General features: G+C 43.1%; 1 protein-coding gene and 1 long non-coding RNA gene across 13 annotated transcripts in view; one reads left to right on the top strand and one right to left on the bottom strand.

Moving 5' to 3' along the window:
• CCDC17 (coiled-coil domain containing 17) overlaps window positions 1-26,517 on the top strand; it is a 31,033-nt gene that overhangs the window by 2,042 nt on the left and 2,474 nt on the right. For 3 of the 12 annotated variants that reach the window (XM_079980236.1, XM_079980240.1, XM_079980242.1), the window contains exons 2-31: window positions 2,947-3,153; window positions 3,526-3,663; window positions 4,556-4,618; window positions 5,377-5,494; window positions 6,281-6,440; window positions 6,665-6,784; window positions 7,227-7,360; window positions 9,064-9,198; window positions 10,100-10,326; window positions 10,949-11,034; window positions 11,409-11,624; window positions 12,133-12,355; window positions 12,691-12,801; window positions 13,947-14,104; window positions 16,811-16,852; window positions 17,170-17,311; window positions 17,493-17,585; window positions 18,536-18,743; window positions 18,851-18,957; window positions 19,438-19,578; window positions 20,431-20,585; window positions 20,892-21,012; window positions 21,801-21,917; window positions 22,332-22,429; window positions 22,522-22,734; window positions 23,128-23,302; window positions 23,806-23,988; window positions 24,792-25,043; window positions 25,442-25,510; window positions 26,396-26,473. In XM_079980236.1, coding sequence (XP_079836362.1) covers window positions 2,965-3,153; window positions 3,526-3,663; window positions 4,556-4,618; window positions 5,377-5,494; window positions 6,281-6,440; window positions 6,665-6,784; window positions 7,227-7,360; window positions 9,064-9,198; window positions 10,100-10,326; window positions 10,949-11,034; window positions 11,409-11,624; window positions 12,133-12,355; window positions 12,691-12,801; window positions 13,947-14,104; window positions 16,811-16,852; window positions 17,170-17,311; window positions 17,493-17,585; window positions 18,536-18,743; window positions 18,851-18,957; window positions 19,438-19,578; window positions 20,431-20,585; window positions 20,892-21,012; window positions 21,801-21,917; window positions 22,332-22,429; window positions 22,522-22,734; window positions 23,128-23,302; window positions 23,806-23,988; window positions 24,792-25,043; window positions 25,442-25,510; window positions 26,396-26,473 — 4,272 coding nt within the window. In that variant the 5' untranslated portion in view covers window positions 2,947-2,964. Of the gene's footprint in view, window positions 1-97; window positions 234-2,946; window positions 3,154-3,525; window positions 3,664-4,555; window positions 4,619-5,376; window positions 5,495-6,280; window positions 6,441-6,664; window positions 6,785-7,226; window positions 7,361-9,063; window positions 9,199-10,099; window positions 10,327-10,948; window positions 11,035-11,408; window positions 11,625-12,132; window positions 12,356-12,690; window positions 12,802-13,946; window positions 14,105-16,810; window positions 16,853-17,169; window positions 17,312-17,492; window positions 17,586-18,535; window positions 18,744-18,850; window positions 18,958-19,437; window positions 19,579-20,430; window positions 20,586-20,891; window positions 21,013-21,800; window positions 21,918-22,331; window positions 22,430-22,521; window positions 22,735-23,127; window positions 23,303-23,805; window positions 23,989-24,552; window positions 24,684-24,791; window positions 25,044-25,441; window positions 25,511-26,395; window positions 26,474-26,517 lie in introns of those variants that run through there. The other 9 variants (XM_079980247.1, XM_079980244.1, XM_079980243.1 and 6 more) reach the window with 9 other exon arrangements.
• LOC307218330 lies at window positions 23,156-26,404 on the bottom strand. The gene is made up of 3 exons (XR_013839906.1): window positions 25,896-26,404; window positions 23,834-24,065; window positions 23,156-23,289 (listed from the first exon to the last, which is right to left on the bottom strand). It is a non-coding gene; the product is annotated as an uncharacterized lncRNA (long non-coding RNA).

The following is a 26,517-nucleotide window of genomic DNA, read 5'->3' on the forward strand; positions in this document are numbered from 1 at the left end:
GCGCCGCAAAGCCTGCCGGGAAGCTACGTCTGTCAGGTGACGTAAATGCCTACAAAAAACTACATCTACCAGCACGACTTGCGGCGCCCGCCCCCTAATTGTTTCCCCATGTTTTCTGGAGATTTACACTTCCGAAAATGACGTGCAAGCCAAAGTTAATGACATGGAGCCTACCCGGAGGAGCGTTCTAAGGGGGAAATGGCCTCTCTTGTGATGGAGAAGCAGCTATATAGGTAGACGAATGACGGGGTCTTTTAGTGCAGATTAATTGGTATCTCGTAATTTTTACCTTTTCCGTTTTCAACCTTTTTTGCGTTTTGCCCGATTCATTTATTTTTGCCTTTTGGTATACAACTTTTCCTTTTTTGAATCTATGGGAATCTCGTGACGATTGCCAAAATTCAATATTATGCACATATCGTATTCATGGCATTTTATCCCGCTCTTCCTTCAAGCTCAGGCACCCCGCCACCCGTTTTTATTACCTTTACACCCTTATAAGATGGGCTGCCTGAGAGACACAAGCCCAGTGTCACCGAGGGAGTTTTGTGGCGGAGGGGGCATTTGCACAGGGTTCCCCAAGTCCGATGGGCTAGCGATCAGAACGCTACATTTCCGGCAGTCCTTCATTCATTGATATACAGTAAATCGTAATTACCGGTAACTTCAAAATAAGCAGACTTTTTAAATTCTTGCTTCCGCCTAAACACGTATAAAACTTCGCTATGGGTCGGCATTAAAAGAAAGGAACAGCATCATGCCTTTAACAACACTGTTTTATGCCTGTTGATTTTTGTGAAGTTGGTAAGCATTCAAATCTATTTTTAACAGCAAAAAAGTAGCCCCACCGAAGCGGGGCCTCAAAAAATTAGTTGTAAACTCATAACTGTTCCTCTCCACGGAAATCTTTAGTAAAAGGCGAAAGATTTATACGATCTGAAGAGAAACCAGAGTATAAACTTAAGCACCGTGGTAGATTTGCTGGAGTAACCACGCCTGCTTCTTAGGTGACAGCAACTCCTTTAAACCAAGGGTTAAAATCTTGCTTTTCAACAATGAGTTATATTCCGGAATTTCTACTTGCTTTTAGAACCAGCACATGTAATATTTCACAACAGAAATAAACAGAAAATACAGATAAAAGAATTAATTCAGCGCACTGCATTATGGTTGTGACTAAATGCAAAATAAGCTCACAAACTCTTCCTTCTTTACGCCCCGCCCTCACCCAAGCAGTCAGCAGCGGCTGGATGCCCATATCTGTCAGTGGCTTCCCTTGCTGCTACAGACTTGTTGGGTCTTGTTCATAATGGTGGTTCAATTTTCTACATACAGTACTTGGAAAAATGACACCACTGGATAATTACGTAGTGAGCAATGTAACTAACACGCAGGAAGTAGCAAGGCCCCATAAAAATCTACACTTGGCTATGACAACACACTAATGATTAGTTTCTTTTCAATCTATCATCTCCAAGGAAGAAAAAAAATGCCCTTTTTCAAAAAGAGGATTTCATACTAAAAATATATATTTGCCAACAAATTTTCTTTTCAAATTCTAGTCTCAAACTCAACAATAACAAAGTTGCCAACCCGAACCAATGGATTGAAGTTACATGAAAGCAGATTCTGACTAAACATCAAGAAGCACTTTGACAGTAAGAGCTGTTTGACAGTGGAACAGACTCCCTGAGAAGGTTGTGGACTGTCCTTCACTGGAGGTTTTTAGCACTGGCTGGCCACCTGTCCTGGATGCTTTAGTTGAGATTCCTGCATTGCAGGGGGCTGGACTAGATAGCCCTTGGGGGTCCTTTCCAATTCTACAATTTCTATGATTCTATGATACCAATACTTGGTGTCTGTTTCTGCATTTTCTTTTAGGGTTATCACACTCCCCATAAATACATTTTCCCTGTGCTGGTGGCCATCAATGCGTCCTGTGGGAGCAAGTTCCTTAGTTTAAATATGTGCTGCATATATAAACTACTTTTATCTGTTCCAAATCTTCCAACATTCAGCTTCATTGGATGTCCTTGAGCATTATGAGAGAGGAAGAAAATCTTTATCCTTTTTCTCCATACCATGCATAATTTTATAATCTTTTATTATGTCACCACTTACTCACCTTTTCTTTAAACTAAGAAGTCCCAAATGCTGTGCCACCTTTCTTCCCAGGTGAGTTGCTCCATCCCATTTATCATTTAGGTTGCCCCTTTCTGAACCTTTTCCAAGTCAAAGGCGCACAAATGTGCGCGTGGAAACAGACCCATGTATGCACGAATGCCGGAGTGTAGGGACAGCCTTTATTGCCCTGCATATAAACAACAGAAGAAGAAGAATGGAATTGCTTTAAGAACATATACTCCCCTTAACTGTCCCTCCCCTCTAGTGACTGATGCAGGGAGGTGGCTGACACCCCAACCAGTTATTATAGACTCAGCTCCTTCTTGGATTCTCAGATTGCACTTAGAGTTTCCCAGTAACAGCTCTTACTGATTTGGTTAATATTATTGCATTTACTTTAGGCCTTTTTATTATTACACCTTTTCATGTCATAAACTTTTTTCCACTTTGTACATAAACATTTTTATTGAAGTGCTTGTGGATTAGGCTTGCAGTAGCACACAATCCAGGCCAGATATTACAGAGTGCTATCACAGAAAGGGCCCTGTCAGAAATATAAAAAGCAAATAGAGACCAGGTGCACACACAGATCTCCTCTCCTTAACAGATCTTAGGTAACAGCAAACATAAACAGTAGCTACTGCCATGGTGATTATTCCAATCACTCTGGGCTACTTTGCTGCATCATTTTGGCTGGCTAGCACCACCTGCCAGTTACCAGCATAGCAACTATAGAAACTCCATATGCTGTTGTAGTCCTTTCCTGCAAGGAAGAACAAGTGCCCAGTGCCTTCCAAATAAACACCACCCTTTGTGGAACAGCAGCAGCAGTCACTCCTCATGATGACGGATCTGGTGGCTTTCCACTGTGCTAACTGCGGGATGGGGTTCCGCTCCAGGCGGCTGCTAGAAAAGCACATGGAAAAATTCTGCATTGGAGAGGAGACTGCATCTGATGCCAGATACCGAAACAGGCAAGCCCTCCGTAAGGGGAAAGAAGCTAAGAAAGCAGAGACTCCGGACAGCATGGTAAAGACCTGGCAATGTTTGTTAGACTTTCCCCCAACATTTTGGGACCTACTAGCTTGTGTGCTGGAGGGGGAAAGTTATGTGCTGCAATTTTGCTGACTGCATTGGCGTATAAGGCTTTTCCAGTCATACCAAAAAGCCATCAATATTTTAAACTTTTTCCTGTGTATGTACACATACAAGCAGAAGGAGGAGGAGGAAGGTGTGCCTAGATTTTCCCCCACCCCAGTTTCGAGGTGTTTCATGAACTGAGAGGGTTTTGAAGCCTTCTGTTTAGATATTTTAGCTCCTATGAATTTGCATTTGAGTAACAATATATTTTCCTGACACCCCCTTCCATTTCTTTTCTGGGTGGTGGTTTCTATGGCACAGCATCATCAGCTACAAGCACCAAAAACAAAGAAGCATCACTTGGATGGTGAATATGAGGAACAAGCACACCACTCCAGAAGCTTTGATCATAAAGGAAGTGTTTCAGACAGCCAGGCCTTGAAGAAACTGACTGAAGAGGTACTGCAGAAAAGAAGAGAGGAGCGCAGATCTTTGCTCCATCATAGATTCTCTGTTTACAGTACTTCCATTCTAAACTACTTTACTTAGTAGTTAATTCATTCAAACACTTAGGTTATTTCCCCTCATCTCTGATGCCTTTTATTTTTTGTCACCACAGATGAAAAATTGAGCTGATGAAACAAAGGGCTCATCATCTGAGTACAGCACCACAAGTCTAGCTTTCAGCTTATGCACTTCTTACAAGCATTTCAGAAAGCTCCCTCACCCCAACATTTCAGTTGAGCTAAGGGACGTCTCCCACTAGACGTGTTTTTAGAGCATTTGACAAACTTACTATTAGGCTTAGAAAGGTCAACTAGTAACATTGGCATGGAAAAGGTTGTATGAAACATTGGCCTATAGATTCAGAGAATTTGGCCACTAGTGTTGATTTTCTCGAGTTCCATCTGAAATTCTATTAGTGTTGTGTTCACCAACAGTAAAAAAGAATGGAAGAGAGCCAGCTCTTTTCTCTATATGATGTGCCAACAGCAAGATTGCCAATGGAAATGCAGGCCTCTTTGGACAGCTGTAAGAAATTCAGTAGGTGAAACCTTTCCTGTCACTGAGACAGAGTGATGGAAAAGCTTCACCTGTATCATTTCTGCTTAACACACAGCAGAAGACACAATAGTCCTGCCAGAAAATAAGCTGGCAACCTTAAATAAAACAATAAACAAACCCTAATTAGCACCCATAACTTGAATAAGTTGTTTCAAGATCTTTTTAATATTGTGTTGTAGCTGTTGTAACCCACCTTGGAACCTTGGGGTGAAGGGTGGGTAATAAGTTGTAGTAGTAATTATAATAATAATCACTAAATCACTAAAGGAATTCTTCCCTTTCACAGTTCCACAAACTGAGGATGTCACTGGAAGACACTCTTCCTACATTCAGGACATTCCAGGCAGAGGTAAAACAGTGATTAAAGACTTCTAAAAAAAATGTTGCAGGCTTCTAGCAATTTTAATTCTGGATTGCAGTGGAGTGCTTAAAATTGCCAGAATTGTGTGAGGAACAACTTTACAGAAACTCATTGCCATGGGGAGCTCCTTCCTGTGCTGTTCCATTTTCAGACCAGAAAGTGCAGATCATAGCTCAGAACAGGGGGAGCAACACTAAAAGCTCTGCTCTGAGTTAATGTGGAGCAGACCTGAGATCTTTGGAATTCGCAGGATAAACTCTCCCACTGATCACAGTGATCTAAGGAATACGGTGGTCTTCCCAGTAACCTGTCCTGGTAACAGATTAGTAGCCAATGCAAATCCTACAAGCAAGTTGTTATATGCTAGTGGTAGTTGTTCATGAGATAAATATTTGAAATCCATTCCAATATGATAATATTTTTGTAATGGCTGTGTCCTGTCTTTCCTTACAAGGAATTTAGAGAACAGCTTTAAGCTTTACCACTTAGGAAGTAGGCTAGTCTGATAGAGAGTGTGATTTATCCAAAGCTGAATGGAGATTTGAATCTGGGTTTCTCACATCTAAGCCCAGCACTCTGCCACTAAATCATGCAGGCTTTCAGTAGAGGGCATGCCGAGATCACTACTTCTGGAATTTACAATTAATTCACCACAACATACCATTTCTCATGGACATTTAGCTCTAAAGCATTACATCACTGGCATATCAAACATATCAAACTTGTCATCTTTCCTTGACTCCTAGGATAACGACAGACACCAGCGGGAATACTGGAAGCGCCAACAGCAAATGGCAGAAGAACATGAGCGCCATTTGGCAGATATCCAGGCCAGAAACCAGTACCTGGAGCAGCAGAAGGATGGTAAGAGAATGAGAGTACCTACTAGATTACTGCCTTCTTGCTTCAGTTAAAGGGAATGACCTGGAGTTCAAAACAATAAAGGATGAGCAAACAGCCACCACTATCCAGCAAATGGCCAGGCCTGATACACAAGGCTCATGATACCACAAGTTCTACAGAAGGGAAGGAGGCAGTTAGACCCATCCACAAATACTACCGACAGCTAATTTTGTACTTGAGAGCTTTCTTGTATACTTACATATATTTGGAGGATGCATAGGCCAAGTCCTCAGAAACAGCAGATGACATGGTAAACCTGTGTCCAGACTGTTCCACTTCAGACTGTGTGTGAAGATTTTCATGACTGAATTCTCCTCCATACAAAACAACAACACAAAACCCATTTTGCATATAGAAGACAATCATTTCAGGGAATATATTTATACCCTAGCCTTCTCCCCAATATGCAAGTTTTCTATATGTAAGATTTTTCTTTTCTTTTCAGAGTGGGGTGGGGGGTAGGGTATTAAGTACCGGTAATAAGCACACATCTGCAATCTTTAGTACATATAAAGTGCAGGTTTGCTTTCCTTATCAGGTGTTTCTGAGAACTAGGACAAAGGATGCATATTAATTCACCAGGGATAACGTGTTCCCAGCTGGGCAGATCAGGGCTCTGATACAGGATAATGGAGAGAAATGATGTATCTATATTTTGCATGGAAATCCAATTCAGGGAGCCTCTGGAAATATGTTGACTTGGTCTAGGTGTTCTAATAAAGTGTGTCACATTTTCTGTTTATCCAGAGATCCATAGGCGCCTGTCTGAACTGAAACTAGGGAACTCAGCTACATCTCATATTGAACAGCTGCTGGTGGAGTTGACTACCCAGGAGGGAAAAAACCAACTGGCTTTGGATGCTCTGCGGAAACAAGTGGAACTCCTGCAGGTATCAGCAGAGACCAGGTAAGGCTCAAAGAGGGACCATTTCTGGGAATGGATAGAGTTCCATCAAAGGCTGGAGAAGCCTAAGATCATTCCCTATCTGAGGTTGGAATAGGGGAGTCAGAAAAGGTCAAAAAGACCATTTGGGGAGTCTATCCATGACTCAAGCATTGTGGGAAGCAAGTATTATCACAGATTGAAAAAAGTAAGATGATACTCACACACCTTATTGGTTTTTTTTTTAGAAGCAAACCCAAATCTCCCATCAACAGACAGACAGACTTTGCTGAGGGCAACATAGAGAAAAAGGTCTTCAAGTCTATGTCATTTCCAGCAGCAGTTGGACCCCTCTCTTCAGAGATACAGTGAGTAGGGAGGGAGCTGCAAGACTAAATGGGACAATATTTTCTGTAAACAGAATTGACTATCAATTTATTAGATCTTTCACTATTTGTTGCCTGTGGAGCTTTCTCCTGGATTCCTCTCTGTCCCACTCTTGGGAAGCTCTGCAGTTGCAAGTTGCTACTCTGGGTGGATGGGAAGCAGATACTTTTCAATGGATGAGAGAGGAAACAACTTTCTTCCCAGTGGGCACAGTCAGTCCCTTTTCCCCACCATGTTGCACATCTTCATGAAATACAGGTATTTAGCAAGCCCAGCTGTATTCATCTTCATGCCAAGAAAAATAGTTCCTTTGATTCCCCACCACCACCATCCTGAGCTAATAAAGACTTTGAAATGCTGTCAGAAGGAGAAAATCTAGCAATAGCACCAATAAATTGATGATGCATTTGTGTTTCCCTGCAGGGCACTTTACCTGGCTTATTTGCAGGGGGGAGGCAGTGACCATAACATCCTCCGTCAGATGTATGAGCTGCAGGTGGAGGCCACAGCCCTGGAGAAAGTAGGAGCAAGGCCTGAGCACAAGGGCAGAAAGAAGAGTGAGCTTTGTTTCCCTGTTTTCTTCTCTCCAAACTTGGATATTGTTGTGTTGCATGCTACACCAATATCCAAGTAGTGTGAAATTCCAGGGGTTCCAAGTGCTTACTCCACAGTGGAGACTGTGGTGTCTTTATGATATATATATGATACACACACACACACACACAACCTGAGCCTACAACAGAGGAGCTCACAACATTATCAGCCCAAAAAGCCACTTCCGGGCCTGGCCTAGGAGGTGGGGTTGCGGGCTTCACGCCCACCCCACGTGAGCGGGGGCTGGCTCCAGCCCCCACGAGAGCAGGAGAATCCCCGTCGGGCCGGCCCCCCCCCAGCCAGCCAATCAGCTGGTCGGCTGGGGGGCGTGGCTTGCCCTATTTAGGGCCAGCGCGGAGGGGGCTCGCCCTCTTTTCGCCGGCTCGCCCCCACGTTTTTTCCCACCCTCCCTCCCTTTAAGTGGGTTTAGGCTCAGGCAGGCCTTTGACATTGCTATGGACTTCGGTCTGTCGCCGCAAGGGGCATGGTAGGAATTTTTCCCAATTGGCAATTTCGGGCCTTTTGGTTTTTCGCCTACCTCGTAGCAACTCGTCACAACTTCTCGGCATTGGCGGTAGGCATTGGTAAGAAGGGGTTAAGACGATGTGGGGGGGGGAGGAACGCCATCACCTCCCCCCAGTGAGCGAAGGGTAGTCCGTTAAAGGACCCCGGGGGGCGTGGCCCTGTCCGAAGCCTATGGAGGTGTGGGCCAAAGGCACGCCCCAGAGCGGTGACCCGGGGGAGCTCCTAGTCGACGTGCCTCACGGGAGTCTCCCCCGATATAAGGTTAACCCTTCCCCGTGTCTCCAGCAAATGGGCTGGAGCCGGATAGTCGTTAGGACCAATGTCTAAGCCAATGCCTCTCATTCCTGAATTCAATAAAGTTGTGGCCTAATTCGCCCAATTAACCTTACATACGGTGTCTTGTGTCTTTATTTATCCTGGTGGGGGCGGGAACTCGCCACGCAACAGTTTTGCTTATCCCATAGCCACAGGCTTGAATGCCGGCCATCAGAAATTTGGCATGGTTCTCACAAGCATTTTGCTTCTTTCCTTCTGGCTTCTAGCTCACATCACTGCAGCTTTCAACTTTGTATTTGTCCTTCAACTCATCTCACAAAGAACCCTTTCCTTTGTTTACCTTAATGGCCCATTACACAGGTTATCACCTCAACACAAGAAGGTAGCCTGGCTTATATTTTAACATTTGCTGGATTCAGGTTAGATTTAGAAGGATCTCACATACAGCCTACTTCCTCCCCCACCCCAACTTATAACAGTATCATAGACTAGGCTGACTCTTGGACCCTTGGGACAATGTGGCACTCTCTAGATGCTGTTGGGCTTCAATTTCTATCAGCCCCAGTCAACATGGTCAATGCTCAGGGATGATGGAAGTTATAGTCCAGCATCTGGGTGGCATCATGTTGGCTGTCCCTGCCTTTAGGCCTTGAGCTCAAAAAGGCTTTACTATTCACAGCCAAGTGAGAATCAATTCCACTGGACAGTATGGTCCTCTTACAAAGCTCATGTGCTATCATAAATGTGTATGATGCCAAATGGTTATTTGCTGATTATGCAGATTGAGAAACCTCAGTAAATACTTCTCGCTCTTTCACGTCTCCAAGCCATCTTTGTTGTTGATTGGCTCTTCTTGTCCTTGCAGAACATGAAGGTAGCCCGAACTCCTACCCACGGGGTTTGGATGCTGAGCTCCTGTCTGTTGAGCTGGAGAACCAGAGGCTGGAAGATGAGATATTAAAGTTGAAGATCCTGAAGGACAGAAGGAAAATAGAAGATGGTGGGGACCATAGCCACCTATTGAAGTTGGGCCAAAGAAGTTTAAGATACAGTAGCAGGCATCAATCTCTGCAATTCAGGGCATTGGCATATATATCACCTAAGCAATCACTTTGATTTGGGGCACTTTGATTTGGAGGTTTAAGTGGAAGTGCAGAGTATTCTCTTTGGACAGTAACCAGATCTGTTTGCTGTTTGCGAAATTCAGCCTCCATAGTTGTCCATTATGGAGAGAAATAATGAAAGATGGCAGAGATGGGCTGAGTATTCTACTGCAGTGAGCTTGCCAACCAGATTGTGGTTCATTATTCTCCTGGGCATTTGGGCGGTGCTAAGGTGTGGTGTTTGGTTGTTTATTTTTTATGTTCATCCTTATTCAAGGTGGGATGTGGCTATTTTACATTGTTGGGTTTTTTTGTGGATGAACACTTCTAGTATATTTGTTTTGCTTTATTGCATTTTTATTGATATTGTTTGTTATCCCTGTAAATCACTTTGGAACTCCTTTTATGTGAAGCAAATCTACTCATTTGACACATAGATTATACTGCCAGGATTTCCAAGCAGGTCCTTTTTCTTTGTGATTCTACACATACCCCAAATTTTCAAGACCACCCAATCTGCAGTATGGAGGTTGCTAATGGCCAAAGGTGCTCCTTGAAATGTTGGGCAGGAAGGGGGCAACATTTCCACAACTAAATGGCTTTGGAGATGTAGCTGAAATGTTCAGTAGTGCCAGTCCAGCAAAAACAAATAAGGACATTGAGCTGGCTTTGTTTTTACAAAGAGCCAGATGAATAATATGCAGGCTCTTGTCCCACCTCATAAGGATTCTTTCCCAGTATTGGCACAAGCAATAACTGTGTTAATGGGCTCCCCCTGCTCATCTTCTTTTTCATCAGGGTCTTCAGGCACAGAGCTGGTGCAACTGCAGCGGTTACACATGGCAGAGATGGCTCAGCTGCATGCAGAGATTGGCAGCCTGAGACATGACACAGAGAGGATGAAGCTAAGACATCCCAAGAGGGGGTCACCACTACCCCGGCTGCCACCTCCTATAGCTCCACCCCTGCCACCTCCTCCCCCTCTTCTTGGATTGCCTGACCCTACCTTTCCAGCTAGTAACATGGTTAAAAAGGTAAAGGTACCCCTGCCCGTACGGGCCAGTCTTGACAGACTCTGGGGTTGTGCGCCCATCTCACTTAAGAGGCCAGGGGCCAGCGCTGTCCGGAGACACTTCCGGGTCACGTGGCCAGCGTGACTTCGCTGCTCTGGCCAGAGTCAGAGCCAGAGCCAGAGCCGCACACGGAAACGCCGTTTACCTTCCCGCTGGTAAGCGGTCCCTATTTATCTACTTGCACCTGGAGGTGCTTTCGAACTGCTAGGTTAGTGCCCCTTTAACTTGGGAAACCTCAGGCAAAAGTCATACTGAATATCTGCTTTTGGAGCGGAAATAGTATAAAAATACTTCTATAGTTTTAATAATTCAGAGCTATCATCCTGTGTGGCTGGCTCTCTCCATATCTGTGTTCACTCCAGAAAGATGCATCCAGTGGTTCATGCTCTGCTTGTTGCAAATATGCTGACCATTTTGCTCAGGGGTGAATGATTTATCTGAAGCTGTTGAGTTATATTCTTAAGAGTTTCCTTGAGGCAGCAAGCCTCATTATTCCTCCTAAGACTGATGCTGGTATTTCCTTTTTCTATTCTTTGGTAATGTACAACAGCTCTCATATTTCTGCCTGCTATAGGACCCCATGAGAGCATCTGCCACAGCTATGAGCCAGTACTTCCTGGACCCTTCTGATGCCCTGGGACCAGCGCCATATGATCCGGCGTATGTCATTTCTATTACCTGTATTATTCTGGGTTGAGCTAGTGGGAGGGCAGCATATGTTTTTTTTTCCTGTCTCATTCTTGCATGGAGTATTTGTAGACACTGCCATGTAAAGTGAAGATGTTCATTTTTTCCATCCTAATACCATTCCTAGGGATGCATTTTGGAATCTAGCCTGTTGAGTCTTTTGGACTGCAGCCAGCTCATAGAAAATAGCTGTTGTAAAGAGTTTGGGGTGGTGGGAGATAGGAGGGTTTAGGCATACAGCCTAATTACTGGAAGTGCCTAGAACCCCTGGAATTTCACTTAGCTTGGGGTGGCATGCAAGCTGTGTTAACTATTACATGAGTGTGACAATTATCATCTCTCTGCAGGTCTGGCTTTGTGATATTCTATGATTTTCTTTTGGGCCTGGATCCCACATTCTATCAAGTCTGCCTGGTCTCTGGCCTGTTCCGCAATGGGCAAGAGCTGGGCAAGCCCACCCCACTGCCCGTTGTCTCCTCTGATATGGGTCAATACCCACAGTATGTGACTGATGGGCAAAGAGGGTGCTGCGCCATCTTAGCAGCTAGGCAACCAGTCCCAAGGTGAGTTTCAGTGGCTTTTGCCATAACATCTCATCTCTTCTGTTCCCGGGTCATTATCTGGGCAGCCATTCCCAGTTGGCAAAGTTATTTGTTTTCATTGTTTCAATGTATATAGTTTACAGCAAGATAATGCTCAAGACAAATGCAATGATAAGTGGTAGAAGAGTCCTTTCTAAAAAACAATGCAAAGAAAACCATCTATCATGAACTGCTTTTATCCTGACCCTTTAGAAGACCCAGGGCCCTATCATCTTGGCATGGGAACCACTCACTCTGGGGATTAGTATGAGCTTCAGATTGCCATAAAATAGGCTGTTTCAGTCCAGTTTTGCACACGCCAGATTATTGTCTGTTCTTATTTAGAGGTCATATACGTTAGTGTCATATAGAAGATAGTCTTCTTTGCCAAACCCCCATGTGAAACATGGCTACAGTGAACTCTGTATTCAGATTTGTAGAGAAAAAGGTAGGCTTGTATGTATTACCTTTGTCTGTTCTTGCTTTTCAGAGTCCTTCCTTCAACCACCATCACCCTCATAACTGAGCTTCAAGCATCTGGAGGCTTTGATGCTTATGGACTGGAGATCCAGAATCTGGCCCCCAGGGGGTGGGCCAAAATCAACATCTTTGACCATCTACATCAAGTGATGTGTGGGCGCTGGAAGATCCCCATCCGAGTGCTTCCTATGAAGCCAAGCCTTACTCCAGAACAGTTGAATGGTGTGCCCCAGGTGAGGACCTTTAGCAAGGGTCAGTGCAGAGTGCCCAGAAAATTATTTCCTGACCAACATGAAGGGAGAGTGTCATGCTCGTGCTCTCAGGAGACTCATGGTGAACCATTAACATTGGCACCTAACACTGAGCTCCTACTTTCTGCATTGTGCTGAGTGTGATTTGAGACAGATTCAATCTCAGGCCTCATTGACTGAATAGAAACATTCCTGGAATGATGACTGTTCCTCAGAACACCTTGGCCAGATCAAGATAAATTAGTCCAACATTGTCTTCAGTTATTTTCGTATCTGTTTTAATCCCAACCGGACCACACCTTGTTTTTTCCTCACAGCTGGGCAAAGCAGAGCTGTACTTGCGACTAGTGAATGCAAGAGATGCTGACATGCAGTCAATGGCAGAGATTCATCAAGGCAATGCCTCCTTGTACAAATACCCTCCTACAGTGAGTTGAACTGCATGGCATTATTGTCTCTTTTGAAGTTATTTTTAACTCTTTTTCTAGTTAGCATTTCTTGAGGACAGATTCTGAAAAACAGGTTCTTTGTGTCCTCAATATTTATTTGCTGCAGAGAACCAGAATGACACCAAAAAGAAAGACAATTTGAAATAATAGATAAATGGTGAAAAATTGGGAAACCACAAGGAGAACATGAGCACAATAATAGCCTCCCACTCCTGTTCCCCAAAAACTGGTACTTGGTGGGATTCTACCTCTGATCCTGGAGGTTATAGCTATCATAACTAGTAGTAGCCACTGATAGCTGAACTGGAGGTTAAAGCTATCCAGAATCCATGGAAGATAAGGCTAAGAGCAAACTCAGTGAAAATGTATTAATTATATATTTCAAAGGAATAAATGAAGTATGCTACCATCTGACTGAAGCCTTTTAAAATCCTAGCTATTAACTATTTAGCACATTCATATAAAACTCCAGATGAATTAATAACTAATTCAACAATTAAGTAGCTACTTTAATTCCTAACATAAAAAATAATTCTATCTGTCACTCAACTGAAAAGTCCAAGGTTCTCAAGTAGTGTCTCAGTGAGATGGGGTGCCATCACTGCAGTCTCTCAAACACAGTGAGGCAGCATGGCAGAGCGGATAGAAGCACTGGGTTGGTGGCAGCAGGAACAAGCATACACATCTATACCTGCCGCTACCAATCCAGTGCTCTCCCACCCTTGCTGCTGCACTGACTTGCACAGTCCTGGGCCCAGCAAGCACATCATACAGCACAACTGGTTCCAGGTAAAAAAAAAAAAAAAAGGTCCCAAATTGTTGGAAATCGTGAAACAAAAGCTTACAAGTTTTCCAGATAAAATTAGTACTGTATTACCGAGAGGCGAAAGCAAGTTTTAAATTTCCATCATCCAATGCTAATACTGAGTGGAAGCAAGATGGTTTGTAGAAATGATGGCAGGTGGATGGCAAACTCTCCACTAGAAGGAACATTTGAAAAGTAGGATCAAGAGATTGGAAGCCTTCCTTTCACCCCCAGTATATTTACACTGCCCTCGCCCTGGTTGTCATGCTACCCCACCTCACCTGTTTAATTCTGTTGTATTTTGTTCTTTCAAATGCAGGTGTCCAGTTGCACAGCACCCCCTACAGACTTTTCTCCAGCCCAGCGCTCTTTCCACCCTGCCCCCACCAGCCTGTTCTTCTCTGTCCCTCCTTACACTGGCTTTGTTGACTCTCCTCCTGATCAGGAACAGCCTCTCCAATACAAACCCAATAAAAGGTGAGAAAGGAGGAAGACCACCCCTTTCTCCTTTCAGGACTAGGCTTTCCTTCTAATGAAGATAAGTCAGCATAGAAATGCCTACTGTCTTCCTTTGTATACTTCTCTGTGTGTTTTGTGTATAAATGAAACAACTAAAAGATTATGCATCTCTAATCCACCCACGTCTGTGATTTTCTCTGTATTTTTAATTAAGGATATGGGGGCTGTTTTTAAGGGTGCATCTGGCAGGATTGTATGTACTTACCCATCTGCACACCAGAGGGTAGTTATAGTCTGCTCTGCCTGCAACTGACCATATAAACTAAAGCACAACATCAGTTAATATTTTCTTTCCACAGACTATACCATACCACAAGGAGAGCTTTCTCCTGACCTTCCCATTGGCAGCAGAACACAAAAATGTGTTCAGAATAACTGTTTGTACATATGATCCCTAATAATGTACCGTATTTTTTGCACCATAACACTCACTTTTTTCCTCCTAAAAAGTAAGGGGAAATGTCTGTGCGTGTTATGGAGGGAATGCCTACGGGTGGCATGCCTACGGATTTTCCTCCTCTAAAAACTACGTGCGTGTTATGGTCGGGTGCGTGTTATAGAGCGAAAAATACGGTAATTCTTCTGCCATGATTATCTAGAGTCTTCCTTGTTGTGTGTGTCTGTCCATGTCAATCACTACAAGATTAAAGACATTCACACATGCATGGCACATTAGTCTATCAATAGCTGTTAACTGGAACATCCTATATTCAGAGGCTGCCTCATTAGCAAATGCTGAGGACGCTGCCTTTGGCTTTGTTTATGCATTGGAGAGGATATAACAGAGGCACCTTTTTAGTCCTAAAAAAAATAATACAAAAATCCGCCGTAAAACCAAACTGCCTCTATTAAAGTAGGCTGATAGGATCATGTTTCTAATTCTTTCTCTGAGTCAATTTCAGTGTGATTACTTTATATTGGAAGTCATGTACTTGAAGTGCTTGTGAAATGCAAAAAAACACAAAAAATATTGCTGAAACATTCACCCTCTTCCTTTAGAATTAGTGCCCCATCCACCCTTTTGAAGTGATCAATTCTGCAAGTCTTCCCTCTTTAATCTTTAAGGGATCACCACTGGATAATATTTTAGTGTATTATATTTTAGTGATGTCAAGGGATGCCAACAACAACAAGAAGAAGAAGGTTCTCTCTGTGACTGCAAGAGTCATTCCCCTCTGAAAATTCTAAGCATCTTGGTAATATCTGCTAAATTAGCATTTTAAAGTGGTTCTGTCCCTACCTCCTAGAAACTGTTCTGGTCAGTACCCCAGAGGATAATCCTTTCCCACTCATCTAGAATCTCTTTGAAAAAGAAATGTCAGCGTTTGCCTATTTCCTTTAGGTAGGAAATGCTGGCTGTCATGGTACCAGCAGGGATGTATGTAAGAGGCCACCCTGGCTTAGTAAAGTCTAAGTTTTAGAATTGGCTAAGACCAATACCAATAAATGTAGGCTACCAAGAAGTAACATCTTCTATTTTTGTTTCTTTAGAAGCTGCTTGCTCTCTTTGATGTTTCCTTCCGTATGTGCTCATCAATAAGTGCATTCCTGTGTTTGTGGGCTCTAAAACTGGTGCAAATCTATAGGACGCCTTCTTTTTTTTAAACCATTGTACTGTGCCTAGTTACTTTAGCAACTTAACAAAATATGTCTCTCCCACATCTCTACAGCCACAAGAGGAGTTGCAAACTTCCAACAGTTTGACTTCACCTCCAAAGGTGCATTCCTCCACTGTCTCCCGAGACAAATGAATGCCAACAAAAATTAGTACATAATATGGAAAACAAATAATTGCACACAAGCTACTTTCATATTCATGCCCCAAATGTCTCCTAGATCAGAGAGCAATAAAACAAAGAGGGAAATGATTCTGAAGCAACTTCACATAAACAGTATAACAAGAGAAGCAGCCCCCAAGCTGACTTCCTTTTAGACTCCGTGCTTTTCTTCTGTGTCTTTTTCTTCATTCAGTAGCCATAAACCTATTGCCCTGTTTTGTTCCACATCAACATGGCTTCTACTATAGTTGAGAATCTTACTTGTATTGGGCCTCATTCAGTTTTATTCCCAATATTGTGGTGATTACTTTCAGTGCCTAATATTTTCAATGGCAATTTTGTCGAGAATGTCCTACTGAAAAAGGGAGGTGCAACACCATTGCTCACTCCAGATACAGAAAAGGAGTAGGGATGGAGTACTTGACCAAAGATATCAGGTAGAAAGATTCCATTCAGCTTTCTGTCATCCTTTTAGACTACCTCATGCCAGTCTCCAGCTTGTGGTGGTCGACTTATTATTTGGTATGAGCCTATTTTAGTTTTGCATGTTGCAGAGTTGTCCTGTAGCTTGCTAATGAAATACACATGATTCACCAGATCCTCCCAAGGGGAACCTTTATGCATATAAATTAAACTCAGCAAAAGTATTTTTCCTTCCTATGTCCTTTCTGATTTGTCACATTTTACTTACTCTTACCCTTATATAATCAACTACCTTCAACATTCCTTCTCTGCTCCCCTAACACCCAACTGGGCAGTATATATGGTTCTTCAAGAAACCCCTTTCTTGCCTTTGTGCTGCAGTATGCTCACATGCATCAACCTTCCCCTCTTTTTTCATTTCCCCCATCTCTCCCTGTTACCTTCCTGGCTGTGGCACTGGCAGCACCCAGAAACAGAAACCAAAGGCTTCTCCATACCTTCCTAGGTAAATACGAAGTATAGTTTGGATTTTCCTTTGCAGGGGTATATTTCTCTCCACATTCTGCTGTCGCAATAGAAATTGGCAATGAGACAATTGCTCTACTTGACTTTAAAAGCCAGATATACAGTATATCAATATACAGTGGATCAATTGCTCTCTACTTTTCTTGTAACCCAGCTTTATTGCTTAATCTAGCAAGGTTCTGATTTGGTGGGGAACTGCCATTTTGCTGTTCAAGAAGGGGAAAGGTGCTGCTTGCTGTTGAAGGACAGGGGCAACAGCTGAAGAGCAGTGGGTTAATAAGCCTCTGATTATTTCAGGAAATTTGAAGCAGTGCTCGAGTGGCCACAATCCCAGCAGAATGAAAGAAGACAATTAGGGTTCATCCTTGATAGAGTAAAAGGCGCCCCACCGGGAGATGGGGCTGTCCGGCTAACTGGTTACCATCAGAAAACTGGTCAGGTATGGAACATGTGTGGCTCTGTCAATAGCCCCAGTGTCATAGTTGGTGTTCAGCTAGCACCCTGGTTCAGCATTCTAGCAGAACCATCCTGGAGTTCTTTATTATTTTAGGAAGAAACACCAAGAAAGCTTAAAAAGGAAGTTGGACCATGTGTTACATTTTTCTCAAACTTGATTTCAGGTGATTACCACCAAGGACTCGGGACTGAATTACTGCACCGATTCCATGAGATCCAATATTAAACATGGCTACTTTGTGTTTGGAGAACAGGAGGTACAGAATGGTGCTTTGGCAGGAGAGTGTTAGGCTTGGAGATGGACTTAGGTTTACATCCCAGTCCAGCTGGGAAGTTCACAGAGTGTCCTCAGACAGGTTATTATCCTTGCACTGATTGGGTGGTTACTTAGCACTACCATTGCTGCAAGCGCTAGAATACTGTCAGTGGCGTAGCGTGGGGGGTGCAGGGGGGGCCGGCCGCACCGGGCGCAACATCTGGGGGTTAGGGATAGGGGTAGGGTTAGGGGGTGCAAATCCACGGGTTAGGGGGCACAAATTACTTGCCTTGCCCCGGGTGCTGACAACCCACGCTACGCCACTGAATACTGTACAGTGGTATCTTGGGTTACAGACGCTTCAGGTTACAGACTCCGCTAACCCAGAAATAGCACCTCGGGTTAAGAACTTTGCTTCAGGATGAGAACAGAAATCGTGTGGCAGCGGTGCAGCGGGAGGACCCATTAGCTAAAGTGGTGCTTCAGGTTAAGAACAGTTTCAGGTTAAGAACGGACCTCCAGAATGAATTAAATTCCTAACCCGAGGTACCACTGTATTTGTGTCTCAGAAGCCAAGTTTGCTCAGACCTCACCACAACTCAGTCACCTGTTACCAGAAATGGTAGACCAGTTCTCTGATGCTAGATAAGTATTTACATTGGTTTAGAGTATTTACTTTCCCCAATCCTGGGGATAATTCTTGTGGATGCCCATGCTTAACTATAAGAAGCACTCATGTTGCTTGTTTGCAAAATATGGGCTTTGGGTTTTCTTGCCAATGGTGTAAAAGCAGTTCTGAGCTCAGAGAAAAACATGCTCATTCCTAATCCATGAAAACAGTTAGGTGGTTTTTGAGTATGGTGTATGGCAGAGGGATTGAAGGGTAGAAAGTGCTGGAAATTATAGCACTACTCTTGGCTCACCTGAACTGCTTCTTTTTGTTTCCTTCAGGAAACCTTCTGGGATGTTGAGCCACAGCAGGACATGATCCTTATTGCTCGCTTTTACCACTGGCCCAGTGGGAGGGTGGCACCCACCCCCTGGGACAAAGGATTCAAGCCTCAACACCAGCCACTACTAGGGAGTGATGAATGGCTGGCTGCCTGGGCTGTGCTCAGACTGACCAAGATGTATAAATCCCATAAAGTGATGGTTACAGGTATGCTGCAGGCATTTCTGGTTGCCTGGTGCTATGATTCCCCACAGGAATTAAGGTTTTCCTATTACTAGTCTAGGAATTAAGTTTTCTGCATTCTGCTTTCACAGGTGCAATGAAGAAAGGGGAACCTGGGATGCCTGTCTGGAACACAGGGACTCATACACTGACTCTGTATCATGGCCCTGTGCCACCTGTTGTAGCTCTGTCAGTGATGGTAAGTCCACTCCTGTAAAGCAAACCAAGGTTAACCAGGTAGGTAAAGTACGCCAATATTAATACCAGCAAAAGGCTGAAGAGATGTTAAACATCTAATGACTCGTTCAGTCTTGCTGCTCTTATTGATGCAATACTCCTTACTGGCTTACTCTAGTAAAGACTTACAACTGTAATCTTCATAGAGCAGTATTTTATATGGAAGCAACAGTATGTAATACTTAAGAGGACTGAATCATTAGTTAAGCCTCCATTCTGTTGTGTGTTGATTCCTTGGACCATATCCAGTGCTGCAGCTCCACTGGAATAAAACACTGCTATGCATGCAGTAGAAGCACATGGGGGCAGAAGAAATGGAATTTCTGTTGTGCCAGTGAAGCTATGTGCACAGAGCACAGGATAAAGCCCCATGTTTTAAGCTGTGCCTTATTATGCTTTCCTCTTGTTTCATTCCCATCTGCACATAATGCTTTGCTCCTAGTCAATGGAAGAGAATCATCAGGACTTCAAGATATATGGTGATGCTACTTTAAGACTGCACGTCTTCAGCACCCAGAAACCTGAGCAGCCTTTCCCACCAGAGTCACCACCTCCACTTGACCCAGCAAAAACCTGGCCTCATGTGAGTGCTGGGCAAGGACGGTTTTACAGTCCCTACAGGGCTTGGGATAATTGGGACAGACCTTCCACCTCCACTCAGTACACAATCTGGCTGCACACGTATTATACCTTTAAAGTGTATCTGAAGAACCTCCTTTCCTTCAAAGAATTCTGGGCACTGCAATTTACAGTTCTTTTATCTGTCCTGAATCTTCCAAAATTCAGCTTCATTGGGTCTTCAGGAGTTCTGGTGTTATGAGAGAGGAAGAACAACTTTTCTCTATATACTCTATGCCATGCTTAATGTTATAAACATATGTCACATCTCATGCACATTTTCTTTAAACTAAAAAGTCCCAAATCTGCAAGCTTCCTTCACAGGGGAGTTGCTCCATTTTCTTGATCATTTTGGTTGCCCTTTTGTGAACCTTTTCAAACAGACAATATCCTTTTTGAGGTGAGGTGACCAGAACGGTACACAGAATTCCAAATGCAGTCACACCATAGATTTGTATAAAAGCATTATGGTATCAACAGTTTTATTCTCAGTTCTTTTCCTAGTGATCCCTAGCATGGATTTTGCCTTTCTCACAGTTCCTGTACACTGGATCAACATCTTAATTGAGCTAACTACTATGGCCCCCAGGTCTTGTTCCTGGTCAATCACTGCTGCTTCAGACCCCATTGAGAGTATATGCGGCATTAAGATTTTTGCACCAGCATGCATTTCTCTACATTTGTTTACAACGAATTGCATTTATGTTTGCTCTTGATAATAAACTGTTCGGGATTGTTAAAACAAAGTGATTGTTTAAACTGAGTGAAAGTGCAGTAAAATGACCATTTAGTATCATCACAACTTTTCCCCCCACAGGAAGCTTTTATTCATCATTTCAGGGAGACCCCTCCTGTAGAGCCTTTCAGAGCTGGAGATGGCTTTGATCTATACATTGATGGAGCCCGCTTCCTGCCTGATGGTGTCACTGTTACCAGGGTCACTGCTCGCATCTTCACCAGTGGTTTCATGCAGTAAGGAAGAACAGTTCTCTGGGTTTTTCTTCCCTAAAATGCCATCTTTCCTCTGCTTCTCCCAGGCTGCATACGTGCTACGGGTGGAATTCAATGGGGCACTCTCACAATTGTTCTGTCTGTGCAAGCCTTCCAGACAGAATGACCCTCAGTCTCCTACCCCTGATTTTAATGTTTCTATGGTTATGTCCTGAAGCACGCAAAGGGTTTTGCTTCAGTTCAAGGTGCCACGACAACAGAGGAGCTTAACAATGCCCTCTTATGGAAAACATCTAGCTGAAGGTTGTTTCTGCTTCTTCCTTTCAGAATTGGGCCAGACATTTGCACTGGGATTGACCTGAATAGCAGCATATTTGATCCACTTTACAACTACTCAGTTGAAATCAGAGAGCCAGTGATAGCGCCTTGTGCAACTCTTCTATTAAAGGTTTGTGTTGGTATGGGTAAAGGGCGAGCAAAGAATGCTGCCAATGAATGAAGCATGTCCTGTTGGGGGTCAAGAGTTAGGAAGTTAAGGATTTTTCCTTTCCTGGAATGGAGCTGGAACAACTCCCCTGTGTGGAAAAGTTACATCATTTGGGGCTTTTTAGTTTAGAAAAAAGAGTAAGGAGGCAAATGACGGAGCTGTATAAAATTATGCATGCTGAGGATAAACTGGATAGAGAGACATTTTTCTCCTCCTCTCATCATATTAGAACTGGGTGCTATTAATGGCTCCAGTGGCAGAGGCAACCTCCGAATACCAGTTGCTGGGGAACACAAGTGGGAAGCGTATTGTTGGGGTTAGGTCCTGCTATTTATTTACTGTTTAATGCCAAAATAGGCTTCTAAGCAACCTACAAAATATAAGAGTTGCACAAACATTAAAATATAAACACCCATAATTAAAATGCAACAAAACATGTGTATACTAAAACAAAGTAGTAGTTAAAACTGGAGACTCAGGTCAAGAGATTAAGAGAATGCCTGTGTAAGCAGGCTGAGGCGTATCTTCAAAAGACAGCAGAATGCTTGCAGGCTTCCTATAGGCATCTAGTTGGCCACTATGAGAACAGCATGCTGGACTAGGTGGGCCTTTGGTCTGATTCTGCAGGGCTATTAATATATTTTTCATGGAGGACATTATGGCAACATCTTCCTGACCTCCAACACAAAACAGAACTATGGGTCTAGCTGCCAGGGGGGGATGAACTAATGTCTCTTGGTATTTTACAGGTTTATTCCATCAATCGCTTAACCTCTGAGCTCATCCAAATCGGTTGGGCAGCTCTCAATGTTTTTGTGCAACGTGGAACACACACAGCCCCTGAACCAGAGGCCAAGGGGATGCAGGTGAATTAACTGAAGGGGAGTTCAGGGGAAGCAGCCTCAGTTCTGAAAATGAAGTTAGGACATGGTTTATAATGCTGATAAGCTCCAGTAGGAAAATGCCTTCTTTCTTCATGGGTATTTCAGGAACTCTCATTCTTTTGCTGTCAACCAAAGTGCTACAAGAATGTTTCACATTCCCACTAGATCTCACAGGATAGGTTTTTACTATTAATGCTCATGCTTTCTAGTGCCATACCAAAAATCCCATCCCACCATAACTGCTGTGTGACCTGGAGCCCTACCCAAAAATCTTGCTGTTTCTCCACAGTTCAGATGCAAATGGTAGGAGGGAAACACAATATATTTCCCATTACCTGTTTCCCAAGGAGGAGGAAAAAGGGTCTGTGGATAGATGTTGATTACTGTTTTCCTCAGGTCTCCCTCAATGATGGTGCTCATCAGCTCCGTATTTTTCACAACAGTCCCTGCCCAGATCAGCCCTTCTCTACCAGCTCTCTGACATCAATAGGACGGTGAGCCCCTCTCACTTACATCATTTCCAATTCCTTCCCCATCTTATCATCATAAAACCTTCCTAATATCTGTCTTCTCACTTTCCCTGTAGGTATGTGCCCTGTGCAACCCTGCTAGTGAGGCTTATCAAGGCGCCTGTAAATTCCAGCCATAAAACTTTACAAAGAAGCATGGTCCCTCAGACAAACTGGGCCAAAGTGGGCCTCTTTCAGTCCAGGCCTGACTATTCTGATGGTGTCTATTATTCAGACTCGGCCAAGCCTACTGCAGGAGAAAGTTGCTTCTATGAAGCCATGACCAACAGGTAAACTGAGTTTCTGTCTCCTCAGTGGCTGAAGGATGGATGGAAGTTAAAAAGGTGGAATCATAGCAATTGTGGAAAAGTCTCCCTTAAGAGGATTGCCAGCTATTACTTTTAAGAATTTTTGGTGTCACTGTAGTCGCATATATAAAAGCTGAGTCATTATAGTGTGTTCTATGGTGGACTATGTATTTGATGAGCCTATTGATTGGAAAAAAAATTTAATCAAAGGGCAGAAGGAACCTTACAAAACGTTAACAGTCCATCTTACATTCAAATCAGATTAACAGAAGGGTGAGCCAAGCATCTCGCCCCATGCATCAACACACTTTGGTAGGAAATGATAGAATTCCGTAACTGTGGGCTACAGCAAAAACAGCTTTTTGTTTCACACAGGTCTGTTGTTTCAGTGCGGGAAATAGTTCACCAGCTTGAAGGTCCTAAGAGTTTAAGCACAGATGAGAAGATTGTCACCTGGATCCATCAGAAACTAACCCGGGTGCCAGGCAGCAGTCCACAGCCATTCAGCCTCACCTATGTCTCCAGATACATTCCCACCTACGGCATCAAGGTGAATAGCTATCACACTCACAGAAATGCCGTTTAGCACAAAATTTTATACATGGCTGGGATAGAATACTATAGAGATGGAAGAAAGCTGTGTTTAACTCAGTAGTCACATCAATAGGAATGCTGGCTGCTTATAACCAGTCTTGAGTAATTTCTGCACTTGAAAATAGTTATCAACCTTTAACCTGGTCTCTGTTGCTGTGCCTTTAGCTACATGTTGATTAACAGGCATTTATCAACTTCTGAAGACAACCACTAGTATTCTTAATTTTCTAAACAAGTTGACTTTCTCAGCTGTATTACTTCATATTGCTAAGGACAAAAATTCTCTGCTCGCAGAAAACTGGCATGTCAGAGTAATTTGAAATGGTATAGTTGAGAAACAAATTTAGTATTTAATGTTTGTGAGCAAACTAAGCCGTGTGTGTGTGTGTGTGTGTGTGTGTGTGTGTGTGTGTACAGTGCTCTTATCCAGACTGACATCTAATCTCTGTGGTATTCCAGTTTGCATTGGACAGAGGCATGAATTTACCATGGTCTGGCTTGACAATCGCCCAATTCTGCTTCAATCCACCTGGGGCATGTTACTTTGGGGCGCAATGGCTGAAGTATGATTACCCCATCTTTGTTGAGGAGCTTGACAAAAACAGCTACCAGCAATGGCCTGTGTGGCTTGATGGCTTCAAGGTATCACATCCTTTATTTTGTTGTTCGTCACTCTGTAAGCCACCCTTCAGTCACAGGACTCTGAGAATGGCCTACAACTAAAAAAAGATGACACTGGGTGTTCCACTCAGCAAAGGATAGGCCGTTGCCTTTCAGTACGATGGGTCCCATGCTGTAAGAAGGAACCAATCTGTATTTCAACACTGGTTTATCTGGTATTTTTCACAAGTAATCTGTCTTATTCAGCAGAGTCTACAGCAAAGTGGTTAATGCCTCCTGAGCCTAGTAAACAGTTAACTAAGATACACTGTGTGGAAGGTAACTAGGTGGAGTTTTAAGCAGAATTATTAGCTCCAGAAAAGTTCAGCAAAGTAGAAACATTCTCTCTAGTGAATTAGTATTGCAATAATTAGGCTGATTCCCTACCACCTATGCCTACTAAATCTGTAGCCTATATTTTGATATCCTACTGGGGTTCAAACATTTTTGCTAGCAGCGAGGCTCAGGGTTCTTAATTTCTGTTCCACATAAAGGAAGTGTGTGCATTCCTTTCATAAATCCATTGCTGCCCAATTTTTTTTACAGAAACATGTCATATCACCAGCATTTACTCACTGCCTTATACCAGGGGGCTCCGGGTATGTGAAATTTAATTCTGTGTTAAGGAGACCTGGCATGATTTTGAATGAGGCAGTCTGCCCATGGTGGAGTACAGCGTAAGCTTTCTTACTGATGACCATATTTATTTCTAAACTCATATTTGTGAACCTGTACACAACAGGTGGCTCAGCCTTTCCTTTCAGAACCTGCAACTTGTTTTTCAGACCTGTCCCCACAGAGTTTACCATGAATATACAGCCATTATTATTCACCTGTACCAAGGTGTGGTGAATCCTGCCCAATGTGCCTCGGGTGAAAAAGAATGCCAAGCAGCACAAAGAAGAGTCATGCTAAAAGGGGAACAGTTACATTACACTCAGAAAAGTGGGGCATGGACAGCTCTTCATGTGTTTTCCAGAGGTTACTGCAACACTGGCATTTACCAACTGCCCTTATACCAGGGGGCTCCCAGTCAGGTATAGTTAACTTAACCAACCAGCTAAAAGTTAGACATACATGCCAATTTTCTTGCAAAAACAATCAAATTCCAGCAGCTGAGCAGGGGCATGCACTTATTAGCGCGCACGCGCACACACATATTCTGTACAATGTTTCCCTGCATCACCTGTATAACACCATTCTGTCAAGCTGAAAGTTACCCACTTTTGAGCTTTATGTGAATGCAACAAGATGTTGTTTGGGGTGTGTACAAAATTAGTAAGCTTTACAATGCTACTTTGTATTGTTTTGGGAACACTTCTCACTATTTCTCTCACTTAAGGAATCTCTTGCAGTAGTCTACTAAAAGAATGCTGCAAAGAAACAGTAGGTGGTTTGTTCTTTTCTGGTTCAAGGTTTGTTCTTTCCTTAACAGATCATCCTGGCTTCCTTATCTGAAGGGAAATGCAGCAACATTATGAAGAGCATGCTCCAAAAGAAAGAGGTATGAGACTAGTTAAGCATAGAGCAGTAGCTTCACAAAGCTTATCCAAGAAGTAAAACGGTGAAGTAAGGGGAGCACTTGCAATCCTTTTCTAGATCGTATTATAGAGGGTAGTAACAAAAACTGATGCAAAAGGTAGACTACACAAATCCCAATTTTCTCAAACACTACTGCAAGTGCAGAAAGTTCCAAGGAGCATGGCTGGCAAAGATTTTTGGGAGCAAGACAGAAGGTGGTTTGCAACATCAGCCCCACCATCATACAAATGGATTCCAAAATGTGTGTTTGTGCTGCAGAGAGATCCTCCTTGAAGGCTGCCAAGTCAGATAAACCAATGTACAAGACTATGTTTCTTTATAATGTAATCTTTAAATTGAAAATTTACCTGAACCAGTGGTTCTAAAATGTTTTTCTTTCAGCCACACTTCCAGAATAAAAACTTGCTCACGCCATACCAAATTGTTTGGTAAGAAATACATTGAGAGAAAAGAAACTCAAATTAGTGTTTTTTTGTAAATATATTTATACATAGTCCGCAAATAATTTTTTTTTTTATACTACTGTATACTACACTGAAATGTTTAAATATTTGATTGTCCTTGAATCTTCTTGCCACACCCTTTGAGAACCACTGCTTTACAGATTCATTTGGGTGCAATGGGGAACATTTATGTGGTTTACTAACCCTGGAGTAGAAGGCTCCAGTATAGAGTAAGGAGGCACTTGGATATTCTGTAATTATATGAAAACCTCAACAGCCTCAGGTATGACAGGCGCCTGCAATCTATGTAAGCCCTACTTTATCCCCAACGTTTCACCATTATTCTTGTTCAACAATCACACATATAAAAGAATGTACTTAATGCTATAGTTTGAAACTTCCAGATCCAGTTGGTGCCAGGTGCATCTGTGGTTGTGCGCATAGCAGATGGAAGATGGGATGAACTCAGATATACATCAGGGGTACGTATACTAGCTAAGTGAATCTAATCATCACAAACTTTTCA

This window comes from Podarcis cretensis, assembly GCF_951804945.1.
Source record: "Podarcis cretensis genome assembly, chromosome: 6".
NCBI classification, from domain to species: Eukaryota; Metazoa; Chordata; class Lepidosauria; order Squamata; family Lacertidae; genus Podarcis; species Podarcis cretensis.